Genomic DNA, 20,777 nt, shown 5'->3' with positions numbered 1-20,777 from the left:
GCTGGAGAGCTGAGCGTAAATGGAGAAAAACTAAACTGATTATCCACTATGAGATATTGAAGGCTAAAATAACAGAATACAGCAACATAGTCCATCTTGAGAGGTGGTGCTATTTCTCTAAAATTATAAATAACAATGCTAGTAATCCCAGAGTTTTATTCTCTACAATTAATCATCTGCTAAACCCAGGTCTCTCAATGGAATGCCTCCAAAAAACTTCAAGTGAAACCTGAGGCTTTTGCTATATTTTTTAAACACAAACTTAATGATATTAGAAATAATATAGTACATCTCCCCAATACTGATCCTCTTAAACTCCAGTATTCCCTTTTAAACAAATTAAATTCTTTCACCAGGATAGATTTACATGATTTATATAAAATAATTTCTCAACTGAGACCCTCCACCTCTGTCCTTTAACCAATACCAACAAGTTTTTTCAAAGAAGTATCCGGCGTGCTAATTAATAGTATTCTTGACATAGTAAATTCATCATTAGATACGGGGGTCTTCCCAGACTGTCTTAAGACTGCTGTAGTTAAACTCCTGCTCAAAAAAAAATAATCTTGACTCTCCTGCTTTTCAAAATTTTAGTCTTATTTCTAACCTGCCTTTCTTAAGTAAAATCCTAGAAAAGACAGTCATTATGCAGCTAAATGAACACCTCAATAAACATACTATTCTTGATAAGTTTCAGTTGGGTTTTAGAATAAATCACAGTACAGAAACTTCACTTGTTGAAGTAGTAAATGAGATCTGAGTGCCGCATTTGATACCATTGATCACGATATTCTTAGAAATTGCCTTAGTCAATGGGTGGGCTTCTCTAGCAGTGTTTTAAATTGGTTTGAGTTTTACCTGGTAAGTAGAAAATTCTTTGTTAGTTGTGGAAATTATGCTTCAAAGACACATGATATTCTATATGATGCTACACAAGGCTCTATCCTGTGTCCACTGCTCTTTTCAATCTACATGCTTCCATTAGGTCAGATTATCTCAAGGCATAATGTGAGCTACCACAGCTATGCTGATGACACGCAACTGTATTTATCAATAGTACCTGATGACCCCGACATTCTTGATTCACTGACACAATGTCTTATTTGTGTTTCTGAAAGGATGAGTAGTAATTTTCTCAAACTAAAAAGGAGAAAACAGAAATTGTAGTGATTGGCAAAAATGTATACAATGAGGGTATTAGAAATAAACTTGATCTATTAGGATTAAAAGTCTACACAGAGGTAAAGAATTTAGGGGTAATTATTGACTCTGACCTAAATTTTAAATCACATATTAATCAGATTACTAGGACAGCATTTTTTCACTTAAGAAATATAGCAAAAGTTAGATCTCTTATAACTCTGCAAGATGCCGAGAAATTAGTTTGTGGTTTTGTTTTCAGTCAGCTAGATTACTGTAACACACTCCTCTCAGGCCTGCCCTAAAAAGACCTGAATCGATTGCAATTAGTGCAGAATTCAGCTGCTAGAATCTTAACTAGGAAAAGAAAATCCGAGCACATCTCTCCAGTTCTGATGTCACTACACTGGTTACCTCTGCCATTTAGAATTGACTTTAAAGTACTCCTTATGGTTTACAAAGCCTTAAATAATCTTGCTCCATCCTATATTTCGGAATGCCTTTCACCTTACACTCCAAATCATAACCTTAGATCTTCAAATACTGTAAGTGTCTGCTTATAATTTCAAGAACTACACTTAAAAGAAGTGGTGAGGCGGCCTTCTGCTGTTATGCACCTAAAATCTGGAACAGCTTACCAATAGAAATTTGCCAAGCTAATACGGTGGAGCACTTTAAAAAACTGCTAAAAACTCATTATTTTAACATGGCTTTTTCATAGCTTTATTTTAGTTTAACCCTGATATTCTGTATATGCATTTAATTATCATTATCATTCTTGGTGGCTCTGAAATCCATATTAACCCCTACTTTCTCTGCTGTTCTTTTTCCGGTTTTCTGTGGTGGCTGTCTTCTCCACCACCACCCAATCAAAGCACTGTGCAAGTCGCTACATTGATGGATTGAAGGCCAGAGTTCCACATGACCATCATCGTCAAATTCTTCCATGTGAAGCCTGAAAACTGTGAGGACTGATTGAGATAATTTATGTTAAGTAGAATGCCTAGAGGGGACTGGGTGGTCTCGTGGCCTGGAACCCCAGCAGATTTTGTTTTGTTTTGGTTTTTTTTTCTTGAACCATCTGGATTTTTTTTTGTTTGTTTTTTCTGTCCTCCCTGGCCATCGGACCTTACTTTTATTCTATGTTAATTAGTATTGCCTAATTTTATTTCTGTCTTTTGTCTTTTTTCTTTTTCTTCATCCTGTAAAACACTTTGAGCTACATCTTTTGTATGAAAATGTGCTATATAAATAAATGTTGTTGTTGTTGTTGTAATAATAATAATAATTCATTACATTTATATAGCGCTTTTCTCAGTACTCAAAGCGCTATCCACACAGGGAGGAACTGGGAAGCGAACCCACAATCTTCCCCAGTCTCCTTACTGCAAAGCAGCAGCGCTACCACTGCACCACCTGTGAGGATGTAGCACTCAGTAATTCTCCACATTCCACTCAGTACATGTAAAACAGGTAGAGAACCACTGATTCAACACACACATTTTTGGAAATTAAGAAAAACTGAAGCACACACAGGGAAACCAAATTTAGACACAGTCAACTTGGAAACTCCACACAGACAACCACCATGGATGCTGAATCTTTAACGCACCTAATACACCTTCATATAATATATTATATTATCAAAGTGTCACAATTTAAAGTGATAGTATGATATTGTATCTAAAAATATACATCTTTGGTAAACTCTCCAACAAATACAGGCAAACACATGTTCACCAGAAGCATGTGTTAAGGAAAGATTTAGATACTTTTGATTTTCTATATACAAGATACTATTAAAATCAGTAAAAGTAAGAACCAAAAAATGAAGAAAGGTTCTAAGAACACATCCAGAACCAATAAATCACTGAGGGAAGAGCAATTAATTAATTAGAATAGGAAAAAAAAAAATAGATTTGGATTAATGGGCTAAATGTAATCTTTGAAGGAACCTTTCAAAAATGAATATACTTTCAAGCAGGTTAAAGAACAAGTGCAATATTTTTCAAATCAAACTTCTATACAATCACGAGCTATGATAAGTTGCCATGTGAAATTGTGCTGTAAAGCGAAACATTTCTTATTAAAAAAAAAAAATAACGTATAAAAATGGAGGTAATGCACTCCCATATTCATTAAACTTCAAGAGCTTCAAACTGCATATCAATATACATTTGTCTCCTCAGTTTGGTTTCTTCAATGGTTACATTGTACCATAGCTTGTAGCAAACTGCTCTGCACAAATGTGTGCTGAGGGTCTGATATAGCAGAAAAGCTTTCAGTATGTCCTGAAATTGCCTGATTTGAGCATGCATCTGCTGTGACTGAAAATATTAACCAGCACCAGCAGCATATGCAAACTCAAATCATATTATCGTATGCAATGTGTACATATTTTTGTATAGGAAGATGGCTTATGTAATGAATCACACACACACACATATCTATATATATATATATATCTATATATATATATATATCTATATATATATATATATCTATATATATATATATATATATATATATATATATATATATATATATATATATATATATATATATATATATATACAGTGGTTTAACAAGAGATGTGCACTCAAATGAGTACAATGAGTTCTTTCCAAAACAGCACATAGTTTCACCTTTTACATTCCATGTTATTTTACATAGCCTGCAGTGAGGCGTACACATAAAAGAGTTTTCATTGTACTTTGTACTGTGAGTGTCATGTTGGTTACCGGCCAGAAAGGGAAGCCACAACGTAAGGACAAGAGGTGTCTGCCACCCAGAGTTATATTCTCCACCCATACACAGGGTGTCAGCATCCCACTGGTGGGACTCCCATTGGAATATCTGCAGAGCAAGCTGAGATTTGTAGTATCTTTGGACAGCCCTGTTGGGGTTCTTGGATGCTGCCATGGGGAGGTGCAGTGGATCAGTGCAACCTCTTTAATAGACATTAGCCTGACGTGGAAGTGGTACCAGTGTGCAATGCTGTGGCACCAGAGGTACTCACTGGTTTGGCATAAAAGAAGCTGAGTTTCTTGAAAGAGCTGTCAGTGTCAGGAGGAGCATGGAAGAGGCTTCAAGTGAGATTTGGAAGGAGGAAAGAGATTTATTGTGTTAATATTGTTGATGTTGCTTCCTAAAATGACAAGGATGTGCTGTTTTGCAATACCTGAGCAATATTAAAACATAGATCAACACTCTTGGCTTGAAAATTTGACATATTTGGTAAGTTTTAAGGGTTTTGTTTTTATGTTTTGACTTTGGCCTCATCACTTCCATTTTGAAACAAAAGAACAGGCCAGTTATTTTTAATTTATAAAAAATGCTTCACTTTAGAACACAGTTTCATGCGGAAATTTAAATAAATCATGATTGTGAACAAATAACCTTTAATCTGTAAAATTAAAATCTCATCATCAATGCATTAAATTAGAACATGTGTTTCACAAACATATTACAAGATTATAATATTGTCAGTAAAATTTAAAAATACAATTAACATTATTTCAATTGTCTGTATAAAGAAACCCATCACATTTTCTATTAGTCTCTAACTTATGAACACAAATGCAAAAATCTGAAGTGTCTAAGCCATCATATTCAGGCTGACCTGACACAATTGAATTACAGGTTGTGCTTACAGGTAGCGTTGGTAAGTTGAAATGTGACAGACTTGTCTGGGATGTTGCACACATTCCTGACCGAAACTTGACAGGTGTAATTGGCAAAGTCTTGTGGCCGTAAATTCTTCAGCTTCAGCACTTTTGTTTCCCCCTGTAAGACAAAGCCATGAGACTTTATGTGCTAGGCCTCAAACATAAAAGTGATGAGATGACACAGCTCAGGCTTTACATTAGTGGTAATGAGTAGTAGTATAACTATGGGTATAAAGTATTGTGAAATGTTTGCATGTATGTCTAACCAACATGCAATATATCACTGCTCTCTGACACCATAATAAAAAAGAATGTATAGGAATCACTTCATTTCTTCTAAGAGAAATACAATTCATTTTATCTGATTATTATGGTAATTGTATACTGAAAATACATAAAAAAGCAATAAGGATGTACCTCATGGCTATTTTGGTTTTACAGGTTTACAGTTTTGTTTTATGTAGTATATAATACTGATGTAACACAGAAGACACTTTTTGTCACTTTTATCAGGATTACATACCCCGTCTTACTTGCAGTATTCTCTGTCTATAAGAAGTGTTCTCACTTACCTCATATAATGATGATTCAAGTATGCAAAGTGAACCAGTCAGGCACATGTTTAGATGTTTTTACTGTATCCCAGATTCTGGCATCAAATTCCCTTGCACTTAGGATAAAACAGAAGTGTAACTTGTAAGAATTGTCTTACCTGAGTGTAAAGAGGCTCATAGATATCCACCCCATTGTCCTGATTATGAGTGATCACCTCAGAGTCACGTTTCCAGATGAAACGAGCCGGGGGGTTGGAATTGACAGTACACCTCAAAAAAACAGTTTTCTCCTGATAGTAGCTTCCACGGACATCACTTATTGTCTGGTGAACGGTCAAGTTCGGTTTGTCCAAATCTGAAACAAAGAAAATTCAATTGTTTATTCTGAGTGAGTTTACCAGTCCCAAATTCTGATGACTCTGCCTTGGTAGCTTAGATGATGATGCACTTTTCTGGATGTTTAAAACTTCTTGGTTGTTTTAATTTTATTTTCTTTTGGTGGTCAATCTGCATGTGGTACCAGGACCAGATTCTGATTTAAATCAACATCTTTAACCACTTTGCTCCATTGTTGATGTTTTACAATGGTATCCTTGCTAATCATCTTCCAAAATTTAAAATAATACATAAAGATGCTGTATTTGATCCAACTCTACAGAATACTTAGGTGTGCTGCTTACACTATTTAAAAGTAATGCATTGTTATTTATTTATTTTTTTAGGATCTTTTATTGAATTTATTAATAGCATATAACATTCCATACAATCAAGTCAAACTTAACAAAACTAAATTCAAATATAAACCCCCCACCCATGAGAAAGAGAAAGGCCAACAGCCAAGATCAAAACTCTTGAGAGATGCAAAGAGAGAAAAGAGTATTTTCCCCCAATATAAATGCTTATTCTAAAATGTTATTGATTAGTTCCTGCCAGGTTTAAAAACCGTTTTGAACAGATCCTCTAAGTGAGAATTTGATTTTTACTATTTTCAAATAGTATATAACATCGGTTACCCACTGATTTGAAGGAGGTGGGTTAGAATTCTTCCAGTTGAGCAAGAAAAATCTACATGCTAATGGTGACTAAAGGCAACTACAGTTTGTTTGTCCTTCTCCACTTTAAGCCCATCTGGAAGTACACCAAACACAGCTGTTAATGGGTTAGGAATGAGTGTGACACCAAAGCAGTCTGATTGACAATTAAAATTTTTTGTTCAGAATGATGTTAATTTGGTACACGCCCAAAACATGTGGCCAGTGAAGCTGGAGCTTGATTGCAACATTTGTAGTTTGAATCTTGCCCTGGAAACATTTTGGTCAATTTTAAACAATATGTGCTGGATAAAAGATTTAAGTTGAATAATTGAATGTTTTGCACATATGGAGCTCAAGTGAATTCTGTGTCTGGCTGCCTTCCATTCTGTTTCTGAAATGTTGAGTAAGAGATACTTTTCCCACTGTACTTTGGGATCTTTAAAAGTAAGGGACTTTACAATGTTTTTATATATTATAGAAATGCTGTCTGTGTCCTCAAAACACATTTTCTAGAATGGAAATACAGTAGGTGGGAGGTGAGGAAAATTGGGCAGATTTTATTTAGCAAAGTTTGTAATTTGGAGTCAGTGGAAAAATTGTGTTGATGGGAGATTAAATTTGAAGTATAATTGTTCATAGGAAGCACTGTGTGATTATAATTTTGGAAGAGAAAGCCTTATTTAAATAAAAATTATTTTGTTAAGCAAAAGTGTAAAGCAGTTGTTAAAGGAGTCATAAATTTTAAAATTGTGATGTTACCAACTGGGTCCTTAGGCATAGTAATGAACATGTCCCTTTTGACTTTTTCTTTACCTGAGACTAAATTTGTTTAATTCACAAATAGCTCACCATTGCCAAGTGAAATTTTGTGTCTATAAAAGTATTCTCTCACTTGGCACCAACATGTTTGATCATCAGTTTGCAATCATGGAATTCCAAGATACTATAGTCTTCCTATTTCTCAGATACTGAACCTGAAAGTCTCAGCAGCAGTACTCATCACTTTACATGGGTAAGAAACTCCGAATTAAGCTGAAGTACTTCCCAACCCACATTCCAAAGATAACTTAACTGATACCTCTAATCCCATATGGGTAAGCGTGCATTACAATGGCCTAGCTACCTTTCCAGGGTTGCTTTTTACCTTGTGGCCACTATTCACTACAGCTCTGGACCAAGCAGGAATGGAAAAATTAACTTTTTCACTCACATACTGACTCACAATTGCCATTACCTACTATGATACGAATCTGTAAACTGATTGTCAGCTAAGGTACAAACTCTAGCATATGTTGCAGATTTATTCTACTATTTTTTCTTTTAACACTTCCAATAAGTCAGTCAATCATTATCCAACCTGCTATATCCTAACACAGAGTCACTGGGGTCTGCTGGAGCCAATCCCAGCCAACACAGGGCGCAAGGCAGAAACAAACCCCAGGCAGGGCACCAGCCCACTGCAGGGCACACGCACACACACACACACACACACACACACACACACACACACGCACACGCACACGCACACACACACACACGCACACACGCACACACACACACACACACACACACACACACACACACCAAGCACACACTAGGGACAATTTAGGATCACCAATGCGCCTAACCTACATGTCTTTGGACTGTGGGAAGAAACCGGAGCACCCAGAAGGAAACCCATGCAGACACGGGGAGAACATGTAAACTCCACGCAGGGAGGACCCGGAAAGCGAACCCAGGTCTCCTTACTGCGTGGCAGCAGTGCTACCACAGCCCAAATTGTTAAACTGAAAAAATGGTTTGCCTGTAATAAGAACTTGTTTTCATTGTTATGTAATGTTTTAAAAATTAAGTCCTTCTGAAGGTCATTTTCAGAAAAGAAATGCCAAGACTGAATTTACAATTAACAGTGGATAAAAGGGAAAAAAATAAATAATAGTAAAATAAAACAGAACACCACTTTTTCTCGAGAAACCCTTTAAGTGACCAATGAGTAGACTGTAGGGAACAAATTATGAAACAGTACAATGGCAATGTTTTTATGTCTAATTTTGTCAACTGAAATTCACATGTAGACTTCCAGCAGCTCACTATTTTTTTTCATACAAGTCAGGACCTTTATGAAAAGGAAACTACAAGACTCCCCTAATCTTTTACGAATATCTGCATTTGAAAACATTGCAACAAGTGACGACACAAATATTGATAATTCCCATATCCTATCAATTAATTCCAAAGCTTGAAAGAATTTTGGGCAATGATTGGGAAGGGTTAATATTTCAGTTAATATTGACATTTAATATTTCAGAATATTAAATATACTCTGTTATTATTTCAGAAAAGGAATGGAATTTAATTATTTATTTAATAGAATTTATTTTATTCAATTATTCATTATGTGTGTTCTTTGTCAATTTGTGTGAAGCATTGAAAAAATGTTTCAACCTGAACATCACCGAGATCTTTCAAAATGAAGATTACCTGAAATCTGTGAGTGACGGGTTTTATTATGAATGATGGGGTTTCAGAGGTTACACTTGTGGAACTGAAATTAAATATACAACACTGTACTTTTGACACTTTGGCTCGCTCTGAAAACTCACAGTATTTGTTGTTAACTCACATTTTTGGTTGCGGAACATGACTGCTGCTGTTGGAAACCTTGTGTTTGTGTCTTTTCTATACACATACAGAAACAGATGTCAGATGACGCATGTTTTGGAATTTTCATATATTAAGACCATTTAGTAAAATATTTGTTTACTTGTGAGATTGCTGATTAGGAGTGACTGCAAATTCAAAACTAACAGCATTTTTGGAGTAACACCAGGTGAGATCACATTTTATAACAATGAATCTATTATGATCTTATATACCACACTGTCATGTGTGGACTTAGGAATCTACTCTCTATAACTAAAGCAGAAAATGATGTCTTATCTATCAATCTATATGAGTCTTCATGTCCCCGATTGACTTAACTGACAGACCGACAAGAAGTTCATGGCTACAACATAAGGAAAAAAAACAGGTTTTCACAAATGTATTAATCACATGACCTCGAGGCCCAGAAAACATGGTGGAATATTTTGGACACAATTAAATAAATAAATGATAAATAAATAAAAGTACTGTGAAATGTAAGCATAAATAAATGTGTCAAGAAATCGTAGTATAAATAAATATGTCACAAAATATGTTTTTTGTTGTTTATGTATTTATTTTATTTTGTCCGCTATATTTCTCCAAATGCATGAAATACAGCATGAAATAAAATTATTACTTTCACTTATCAAAGTTGAGAAAGTGCGCTCTACACATATTGTGGTTTGTTTGGTGAATCATCTTCTGCAGATTACTCATGCCTAATTCAATATGTCTGTGCGGGAGATAGAAGTTAATGAAACAGCACAAAAATTAACTAGAAAAATGCTTACTACTGTCAATGAAATGGATTCTGCCAAAGTTATCACGTATTTCTGACAGAAAATTGAAGATTCGTCAGAAAAAATTACAATATTGCTGGCCCTTATAGACTACGATATCACTGAAACTGTTTTTGAAAACATTGAAGAACTGGTGCATAAGGCTAGACTACACGCCAGTTCAGGTGATGAAGTTACCTGCCCTGGATATCTATCCTTTGACAAAAGTCCTCCCTCACTGAAAAATTAATTAAATTCTGAAAGTAAATGGGCAAAACGGCAAAGATGTTTTACATTTAACTGTTGGAAACATCCACCTTTTTTCTGTTCACACTAGATACAGAAGAGCACAGATAGTAGCATATCAGACTACAACCCAGGATAAACATTGTGATGGACGACCGGCTATGGACTCCGGTCGCCACCCCCAGGCCGCTAGGAGGAGCCCTCCAGACAGCATGATGGTGCCCCGACGTCCAGCAGGGCCTCATGGACTCTGTAGTTTATACACACAGCCCTGCTGGATACCTTGGGGGCCACCGGGAGTCGCTGTAGGGGGGCTAGTGGGCTCTTGCGTGCCCTATAACCCGGGAGTGCGTCATAGTCACGTGACTGGAGGAAGCGACGTACTCCCGGGGTGAAGAAAAGGACTGTTTGCCCTGACCCGGAAGGAAAACGGACTTGTGGGTTTGGCCAGGAACCATTTCCGGGTCAGGGTGTATAAAAGGACTGTGGGAAGCCCAGAACACTGAGCTGAGCTGGGAGGTAGGGTGGCGACGTGTCTGGGCGTGGAGGATTGGTTTATTGAGAGTTTATTAGTATTTATGAATAGTGTGGTGGAAAGGGTGCTTGGTGCACTGTATAATAATAAAAATAATATTAGTTATACTTTTACCTCGTGTCTGGAGTGGTACCTGAGGGTTCGAGAGGTGGACAAAAGCCTTAACTGCTACACTGGCGTAGTCGGCAGGATACTCTGGCCGTCCGTTGGCAGAAACCTGCATTTAAATATAAATTTCGTTGTGGCAGAGAACCCAGGGAAGGTCCCTCTAGTAACCGCGGAGGTGAAAACTCCACCCGCGACCAAGAGCGCTGCAGCTGTGAGCCATCCTCTACAGCAGACAATTATGGGGAAGAAAACTGGGAAGAAGGCTGGAATTGTCCAGAAGACTTCTGTCCCAGATCCGATGGAGACGCTGTGGACTTACCTGACGGGCAGTGAGGAAGATCGGGAGCAGCTCAACGCAAAGCAAACCCGAGCGGGACGACAGCCGGAACGTTGCAGGATTGCAACTCCCGAAGATTATTACAGGGAGTTGGAGCGAGACCGCATACATTCCGAGGTAAGTGCTGGGGAAGCACACGAACCGCCGGGAGCTTGTTTTTCTCTATTTGCAGAGGCTTGTCTGCACGAAGCGGACAAAGAGCACGCCCGACTCACACCTAGACAAGATGGCCGTGAAGGAAAGAAAGCAAGCCAGTCTAGGCGTCCGCGGAAAGGAAGCCCATTGGCGGATGATGTCCACGTGACCTCGCGCGATGGCAACCAGGAAGAAGGTCAGTTTGGAGCCGTCGGTGAGGTAAATAATTCCCCAACGCGTCTGCGCTCCCTGATGGGGAAGGGGGCGGCGAGCGAAGCAGCGCCAATATTAAATAAAGGCAAAGAGGGGCGGGATGTGACTGAAGGAGCTGCCGTTAAAGTTAAAAAGGCAGACCTCAGTCGGCTTGTTGCAGCCACCCGTCCCTCAGAAGACTCCAAGTCCCAGGAGCCCTTGCGAAGCCCAGCGGAGCACGTGCCAGGAGCGGACGTGCTCATTGGTTGACCGGTCGGCAGGTGACCAAAATAAGGAAATGTACTTACCCCCGACCGAATTAACTAACTATATGACTGTACGAGATCTTGAAGAGGTACTCGACCCCGTAATGGGTTTCTTTCAGGGGATCGAGGACCTGAGGAGATGTTTGGAGGAGCTGAGAGCCACAGTCGAAGCGCCGCTGAGGAGATTGTATGAATACCTGCGGCGATTAGGCCGTGAAGCCCCGGCCTCGATTAATGCGGCAGTGCAGGTAGGTGCCCTCTGTACCGTATATAATAAGGGGACACAGTGTGAACCGGCACCGCATTTAAAAAGTAGCGGCTGCCAAAGCGCTGTGAACCCAACATTGGAGTGTGGCACAATGACGGAGTGGTCGGGCAATGATCCCATAGAACCGGGGCGGCGGTATCAGACACCGCTCCGGGACAACGCGGACCTTAAGAGCCCGACCCGCGTGATAAAGGGGTTGTCGTTTGTTACTGAAGGGGCAGGGGAAGTACCGATCACCCCGGTGCAGCTGAATAGTGCTGTTACCCGGAGCGATACGGTACTAATGACGCTGCCTCCGAGTTTGCATAGGACAACGGGCGTGCAAACAGCAAAGAGGCTCTCTCTTTTCCATAGAGAGCCTCACGCTGTGCACAAGCCCCAGAGAAAGCAGAAGATCCCCGAATTAAAACGAGGGTCTCCTGACAAATTAAAAAAAAGGGCGGAGAGCAGCAAAGCGGCCGTTAAACCCTCCTTGGCGGAGGACAGGGTGGAGCTGACTGAATTCCCGAGGTGTTTCTGGTCTCGGGAAGAGAAGCCACCAGGAGGACGTTGGCGGTGCTACAACTGCCGGCAACCGGGCCACGTGTGGCGTAGTTGTCCCCGGAGGACAGGGGAACGGTGGGATTGCAGATACACCGTTCCCCCAAGGTTCGCTGGGGGATCTAGACAGCGGAACCACGGCCTGGATCTCGCGTCCTCCTGGAGGAGGACGTCCCTCGCGGGAATCAACGCTTCGCCCCACTGGTCGTCGCTAAGGGGGAGGGACTGTGATGGACGACCGGCTATGGACTCCGGTCGCCACCCCCAGGCCGCTAGGAGGAGCCCTCCGGACAGCATGATGGTGCCCCGATGTCCAGCAGGGCCTCATGGACTCTGTAGTTTATACACACAGCCCTGCTGGATACCTTGGGGGCCACCGGGAGTCACTGTAGGGGGGCTAGTGGGCTCTTGCGTGCCCTATAACCTGGGAGTGCGTCATAGTCACGTGACTGGAGGAAGCGACGTACTCCCGGGGTGAAGAAAAGGACTGTTTGCCCTGACCCGGAAGGAAAACGGACTTGTGGGTTTGGCCAGGAACCATTTCCGGGTCAGGGTGTATAAAAGGACTGTGGGAAGCCCAGAACACTGAGCTGAGCTGGGAGGTAGGGTGGCGACGTGTCTGGGCGAGGAGGATTGGTTTATTGAGAGTTTATTAGTATTTATGAATAGTGTGGTGGAAAGGGTGCTTTGTGCACTGTATAATAATAAAAATAATATTAGTTATACTTTTACCTCGTGTCTGGAGTGGTACCTGAGGGTTCGAGAGGTGGACAAAAGCCTTAACTGCTACAACATTTAAATGTTGCCTTTATAAATACTGAATACATTTCTGTCATTAAGAGCAAGCTTCAATCTTCAATCATCCTCTTTGCCATATCCTCAACAAGAGCGGCATATTGTACTCAATATCATTTGCATTTTTTGAGATAGGTCTAGCTGCAAACATCAACATTTTCAATTTGAATTTCATTTTATAACATTACCTACTGTACTATGTCAGTTAAACCTGCTCACAAAGTGGTCCAAGTATAGTAAGTAACTTTGTTTCAATTCTCCGACTTCAAGCAGCACTCTAGAAACTGAACTTAATTTTTAATCTTGGTCTGCTACTTGACCGAAACCCTGGGGTTCACTACAACAGTGGTAAACCCAAAAGTTAGTCTTGTTACTGCAAATACTTACTAGGATCAGATCAGCATCCCCCAGCTCACAGCACACTGCAAATGACCCACAGAGACCAACGTACCTTCACTCTCAAGCAGCACACATTTCTCTCCAGAGCTTATGTAAAATACAACACCATGAAGTTCAATATCCTTAAGGTAGCCCAACTAGTTTAATTGTACATGCCCTATTCCCATTACTTTCAGTATCCTAATCGCACTCTGGCTGCATCTATTCCTTGATTCGGTAGCGCTTAGGATATGCGTTTTTGTGTGTGTGTGTGTGTATGATTCAGTTACAGTTATTTTTGTAAGTATGGTGCTTAAACATGTTCCCCGTTTAAATGCAAGTGGGCTTGCAACTAAAACAGCCAGTTAAGAGAAGGCTTTGGCAGAGGAAATAAAGAATTATTATTATTAAGTGTCACTACTGGATGTGATAAAAGCATGACAACAAGAAAATGTGATAACATCACAACACATTTCCCAGTGGTAGGGTTACATTGTTTACAACCTCTCCCTTTTATGCCTATTTTCAAACAAGTCAAATATCTTCTGGCTTAAGTTTGAATTTCAGCTGGACATAATAGCAATTTAAAAATCTTGAAATGAATCACATCAATCTCAACCCAAAAAACTCCAATTTGTGTTCTTTACAAAAATGTACAAAAGGATACAGAGTAATACGTCCTGAAAATTGCTTTGTGATGTTTTGAGAAATATCATTGCTATAGCTCTCCTGATTTCTCCTTCCTCTCAAAGTTATTGTTTGTGGCACAGTATGCAATGGTGTGACTGTGAGTAGACATGAAGGCAAAAGTTTCAGGCCAATTCGCAGTAAGTGACACATGAAAACTTTCAGACTGGACTTTACTTTTTTACAGTCTTCAGAATTTATGAACTAAAGAGGTTTTACCACAAAGTCCTGATGGCAAAATGCTTTAGGAGGACCTAGGACCCATACAACAAAAATAAATAAATAAATAAACAAACAAAAAGAGCCTCCTAACCACAGTCTTGAGGAAAATTTGAAAAAATAACAGCGAAACCACAAAACATGAACAACTGGAATTGTAATAGGTGTGAGCACTGTCACTTGCCATTTGAATCCACAAATATATCAAAATCTGCTTAAATGACTGCTTAAAATAATTATGCCAAAGTATCCATGTGACATTCCTGAATGCAATTCAGCAATATTAGTCATCCATAAATCTTGACTGAAGTATATATAGTGAGTTTGCAAAATTGTCTTAAATAATGAAAACATAAAAACTGTAACACACTTGTGAAATCTAGCAGATATGATGAATAAAGCTATCTTAACAGAGTATAAAGACAAATATATACATAGATCCAAAATGAGTAAATTAGGTTGGTTATCTTAAATTATACCTTGATCAGTGCATTATATTCTACAATTCATAAGGGAAATAAAAGTAGTAAGTAAGGCATGTTGTTACTATCATTAGACACAATCTCTGGCATGGAATCCACAGGGCCGCTTCCAACTTGTTGCTTTTACTAGTGATAAGTAACTGCTGTGGCAGGAGGCTGGGTCCCATGCCCGGCCGGGATGCCCCTTCTACACATGTTCCGGGGGAGCAATCATGTACTGCTCAATACCTCCCCCAGGATGCTTGGTGGCAGCCTCTCTGGCTGAGGATGGTGCCTCAGTTTCCTGCAGGGCTTCATGGGAGATGGAGTTCTAAACAGCCCTGTTGGGATCTGGAGTGGCCGCCAGGGGGTGCTGCATGGGTCCCTGAGTCAGCCTGGACAACTCTACAGCCCTGCCCGGAGGTGCAATCAGAAGCAGGTGATCAAGCACCTGGAGCACTTCTGGGTGGGCTATAAAAAGGGCAGGCAACCACCACTCAGAGCCAGAATCGGGAGGAAGAGGACGAGATTGCACGGGAGGAGTGGTGGTGCCAGAGGAAGAGTGTTTGGTTTGTGAGTTAAGTGCTTTTGGGACTGTGTTGTGGCTGGAGGGTTCACAGAGAAGACGTGACCTCCAGCTGAAGAAAAATAAAAAGCCTGGGTCTTTTTACACGTGCCTCAGTGTGACTCTGTGCCGGGTCAGGCGCTATATAGCGTCCAGTTCACACTGCTAATAATAACTTGAGCATGAAATTGTAATTTGACATTATTAAAACATTTCTTACCTGTATTCTCCTTTATTAATGTAAATTTTAATACATAACAAAAAGTTTATTGAACAATTAATATTATTCATGTTTCAGAGTAAAACAATAAAACAGTCAATGGTTTAAACCATCCTAGATATGCTGCATTGTTCATATCATGAACATATGCGCTGAACTGCATAACGCCTTGATGTACTTAATCTGAACTTTGTCTGTGTACTTACAGGAGCTGATAGATAAATATAAAAAAAAATCAAGAATGTGCTATCAGCTACCAGGCTATGTTCCCTTTCTTAGTATGCTTTCATTATCAGTACTGACCATAAGGCATCACAGAGATATTTTTGCTAAGCTGTCTTCCTAGCATAACTTATCTTCTTCTTGTGAAATGTCAAATATCAGTTGATTCTTATTTTATTTAAGTACCTCCATGGGCAATACCATCACAAAGTACTTAATAAACCCCCAGAAAAATGCAACTATTGCACAGTATCAGCAACAAAGAAACTATCTAAATGATCTAAATGGAATTTCTAGTTATAAACCATGAAAACAAAAAAAAAAAGAGAGAACACAATTAAATAATTAGCAAAAAGGTGAAATTAAAGAAACAAGTGAAAGGTTAAACCACCACGCTTTTTTGTACAGTTAAATAAGTATAAGGTTCATTCTAGGGCATCAGACTGAGAAGGAGAGAGCAAAAAAAATGCTGAGAGGTAAGAAAGTTAAATTCAATGAAGCCATTTCTGCTTTCCAGGTGATTTAAGACAGAATCAAAGAAAAAGTTTAAATCCTTTAGTAAAGTATGAATTCTGACAACTGCAATTATATTTTCATTCATAAGTAACTTGAATAAAAGTTCCAATATCTGAATAACTGTTTAGGAGGCTGTTCATAAAGTATATGTCATGTTTCAGCCATCATCTTGAAATTTTGGGTTTTCATTTTGCTACCTGTATTCCATCGCCTTTTCTGGTTTAGCAGCTAATTAAAGCCGATAACAGACTTGTTATTAAATTGTAATAAGAAATGTAAGGTTTTCATTTTGCTGTCTGTATCCCTTCAAATTTTCCAGTTTATCATATGAAATTGAGCCTGTTGTATCCTCTAGTAAACATTGTGAATTTCAAGGCTTTACTCTATAAATGCTACTACATAAATACTGACAGTGATGCACCCATTTACACAAGCCTTGTGTATTCTCAGTGGTTGCTGTCCTTAGGAGAAAAAAGGTACATGGCCAACACAAATGCATGGAGGAAAAGTCATGGCACACTACACTACAGAAAAAGATACACTGTAGTGTATTTAAAATATTCCATCTTCCAATACTTAAAGTTAGGTCACAAGAAATATACAGAGTGTATATATTTTAAAAGTACTCTGTGTAGATGTGTGTGTTGTTGGCCTATACAGTATCAAACATGTCTTTATTTTCTGATGTAAATTATGTGCGTGATTACTCATGAAATAAGTGATATGCACATACAGTTAGGTCCAGTATTCCAGTATTCATAATTTTGACACTGTGCACCACTACAATGGATTTGAAATAAAGTAATCATTACATGAATAAAGCGCAGACTTTCAGCTTTAATTTAAGGAGTTTACCAAAAATATTGCTTGAGCCATTTGGGAATCACAAACATTTTTCTGCATACCAAAACCATTCCCAGGGGCTCGAACGTATTTGGACAAACTAACAAAAACCATAAACATAATGGTCATTTTGAATATTTGGTTCAAATTCCTTTACTTATATACATAAACATATACATACATATATATATATATATATATATATATATATATATATATATATATATATATATATATATATATATAAACATATATCCATCCATCCATTTTCCAACCCGCTGAATCCGAACCCAGGGTCACGGGGGTCTGCTGGAGCCAATCCCAGCCAACACAGGGCACAAGGCAGGAACCAATCCCGGGCAGGGTGCCAACCCACCGCAGATAAACATATATATATATATATATATTATATATATATATATATATATATATACAGTAATCCATCCTCCATTGCGGGGGTTGCGTTCCAGAGCCACCCGCGAAATAAGAACATCCGCGAAGCAGAAACCATATGTTTATATGGTTATTTTTATATTGTCATGCTTGGGTCACAGATTTGTGCAGAAACACAGGAGGTTGTAGAGAGATAGGAACGTTATTCAAACACTGCAAACAAACATTTGTCTCTTTTTCAAAAGTTTAATCTGTGCTCCATGACAAGACAGAGATGACAGTTCCGTCTCACAATTAAAAGAATGCAAACATTATCTTCCTCTTCAAAGGAGTGCGCATCAGGAGCAGATGTCAGAGAGATAGAGAAAAGCAAACAAATCAATAGGGCCGTTTGGCTTTTAAGTATGCGAAGCACTGCGGCACAAAGCTGTTGAAGGTGGCAGCTCACACCCCCTCCGTCAGGAGCAGAGAGAGAGAGAGAGAGACAGAGAAAAACAAACAAGCAAAAATCAATACGTGCCCTTCGAGCTTTTAAGTATGCGAAGCACCATGCAGCATGTTGCTTCAGGAAGCAGCTGCACAGAAGGTAGCAACGTGAAGATAATCTTTCAGCATTTTTAGACGAGCGTCCGTATCGTCTAGGTGTGCGAACAGCCCCCCTGCTCAATCCCCCTACGTCAGGATCAGAGAAAGTCAGCGCGAGAGAGAGAAAAGTAGGTTGGGTAGCTTCTCAGCCATCTGCCAATAGCGTCCCTTGTATGAAATCAACTGGGCAAACCAACTGAGGAAGCATGTACCAGAAATTAAAAGACCCATTGTCCTCAGAAATCCGCGAACCACCAAAAAATCCGCGATATATATTTAAATATGCTTACATATAAAATCCGCGATGGAGTGAAGCTGCGAAAGGCGAAGCGCGATATAGCGAGGGATTACTGTGTATATATATATATATATATATATATATATATATATATATATATACATACATAAACATATATATATATATATATATATATATACATACATAAACATATATATATATATACATAAACATATATATATATATATATATATATATATATATATATATATATATATATACATATATATATATACAGTACATACATAAAGGGTGTCCATAAAGTCAGTGTGCAATTTAAAATAGTTGTAACTTTGTAAATATATGTGATAGAAAGAATCTGTAAAAAGGATTAGAAAGAAGAAACACTTAAATTTTTTATTGTTCTTGTTAATTTTCAACATGTCCAACATCATTACTAATACAAAGGGTAATATGATTCTGTAATTCTAGGAAAACATTTTCAAGCTGATTTTCAGTAATACCAGCAGTCACATCAGTTATCCTAGCTTGCAAATCTTCTAAAGATCAAGGTTTGGTTGAATAAACATTAGCTTTCGCATGTCCCCATAAAAAGAAATCCAATGATGTCAAATCTGGCGAACGTGGAGGCCAAGATTTTATGTATAATTCTCACATTAATAAATTATCTGTTTTTGTACATTTTGATGTCATTGGTTTTATTCTGAGTGTTAAGATTTGTGTTTGTTTTAAATTATTTACTTACTGTATCTCTTGGAGATCTGGATATTACTGTATACTATATATTGTATCTGGATATAAGAGTTTGGGATTCACAGAACTTAAATTGTGGCATTAGGTTTTGGATTGGTCGTCATTTTGTAATGCTTTGTTTTTTTGAGTCTCTTCCAGGCACCATCTTTGTTTTCTCAGGGGGCACCATTTTGAGCATTAATTTACTTTGCAGTGATATTCAGAGGTGCGCAGTATTGAAGTTATCACTGTGGTGGGATAAAAGCTGGACATCGTAAACTTTCTGGTCATTTGAGTTTGCAGGTAAACCAGCCAGAATCTCTGTGTGTGGTTGTTAGTGTTCAATATTAGTGCAATATTCCCCTTTTCTGGCTTTGACTCTGATTTTTGGTCTAGTGGTTTGGTTTAGACAAAAGATCGGACAAGTCTTTCTATAAACTCTCTTTCTGGTTTTGTGATGTTTCTCCTCCTGGCCACTTCCATTATTTCTACTTTGTCCTTCCTTTGTTTGGCAAACACAACACTGAGTAAGAGGGTCTCTACAATAGCACTGTCTTTTTGTGACTGTCAAAATACAGCATGTGTATATGCTATATACTGTATATATATATATATATATATATATATATATATATATATATATATATATATATACTGTATATATATATATATATATAGATATATATATATATATATATATATGCTTTCAAAATGTATTAATTAAAAAAACACAAAGTTTTGGATTTACTATAGAGCATCCTGTTTTTCAATGGAATCGGTGAGATCTCTATTTTTCACCTAGGACCTTTCAAAAATCCATCTTTGACATTTTAAATTTTTTACTACTGCACTTAAAAAACTGCCAGCACTGTTTGTATATAGTCAATTTAATACTTCATCCTTTATATTTTTAATTTTTTTTTTATTGTACCATTCATTTATTTTTCCAATATGAACTACACTTTAATTGAATATGAATATACAAACTATAATGTGTTCAGTACATTTCTTGGTTCTTTGCAGAGGCCTCTTGTAGTATACAAATATCTAATTCTTTATCAGTAAATTAATTCCTACATAGAAAAAGAATGACTCTAAAGACTCTGTGACTCTCTTTCAATGTAATAACATCTGAACTATACAGAGTAATTACACTTGGTAGGCCAAACAAGAAAGCTAAAATCAATCTCCATTAATTTTCTTTGACCTTTTCAAAAATTGCAAAATAAACCAAGTAATCACATGAACTTAAATCTTTGCAGTCATGCTTTTTTTTATCAGGATTTATTGTTAAATCATTTTAGCATGTATAGGTTCAACCTGATTTGCACTTTAATTAAGGCTAATATTTTTTAGTTCAAGCAATACATTTTGTGCTTGGAAAACTGGTACTAGTATTGAGCTGGCCATTATATTCTAAGGTAAGCCCAATTTTATCTGCTTCGTTTTTATAA

General features: G+C 38.1%; 1 protein-coding gene across 1 annotated transcript in view; it reads right to left on the bottom strand.

Moving 5' to 3' along the window:
• LOC114642389 (MAM domain-containing glycosylphosphatidylinositol anchor protein 1) overlaps positions 1-20,777 on the bottom strand; it is an 828,760-nt gene that overhangs the window by 404,959 nt on the left and 403,024 nt on the right. The window contains exons 5-6 of the mRNA XM_051924713.1: positions 5,521-5,717; positions 4,794-4,926 (exon numbers count right to left, since the gene is read on the bottom strand). Of these exons, the coding sequence (XP_051780673.1) occupies positions 4,794-4,926; positions 5,521-5,717 (330 nt within the window). The remainder of the gene's footprint in view (positions 1-4,793; positions 4,927-5,520; positions 5,718-20,777) is intronic.

The sequence above is a fragment of the Erpetoichthys calabaricus genome, chromosome 3 (genome assembly GCF_900747795.2).
Source record: "Erpetoichthys calabaricus chromosome 3, fErpCal1.3, whole genome shotgun sequence".
Taxonomy (NCBI): Eukaryota; Metazoa; Chordata; class Cladistia; order Polypteriformes; family Polypteridae; genus Erpetoichthys; species Erpetoichthys calabaricus.
This window is presented reverse-complemented; position numbering and strand designations above follow the sequence as displayed.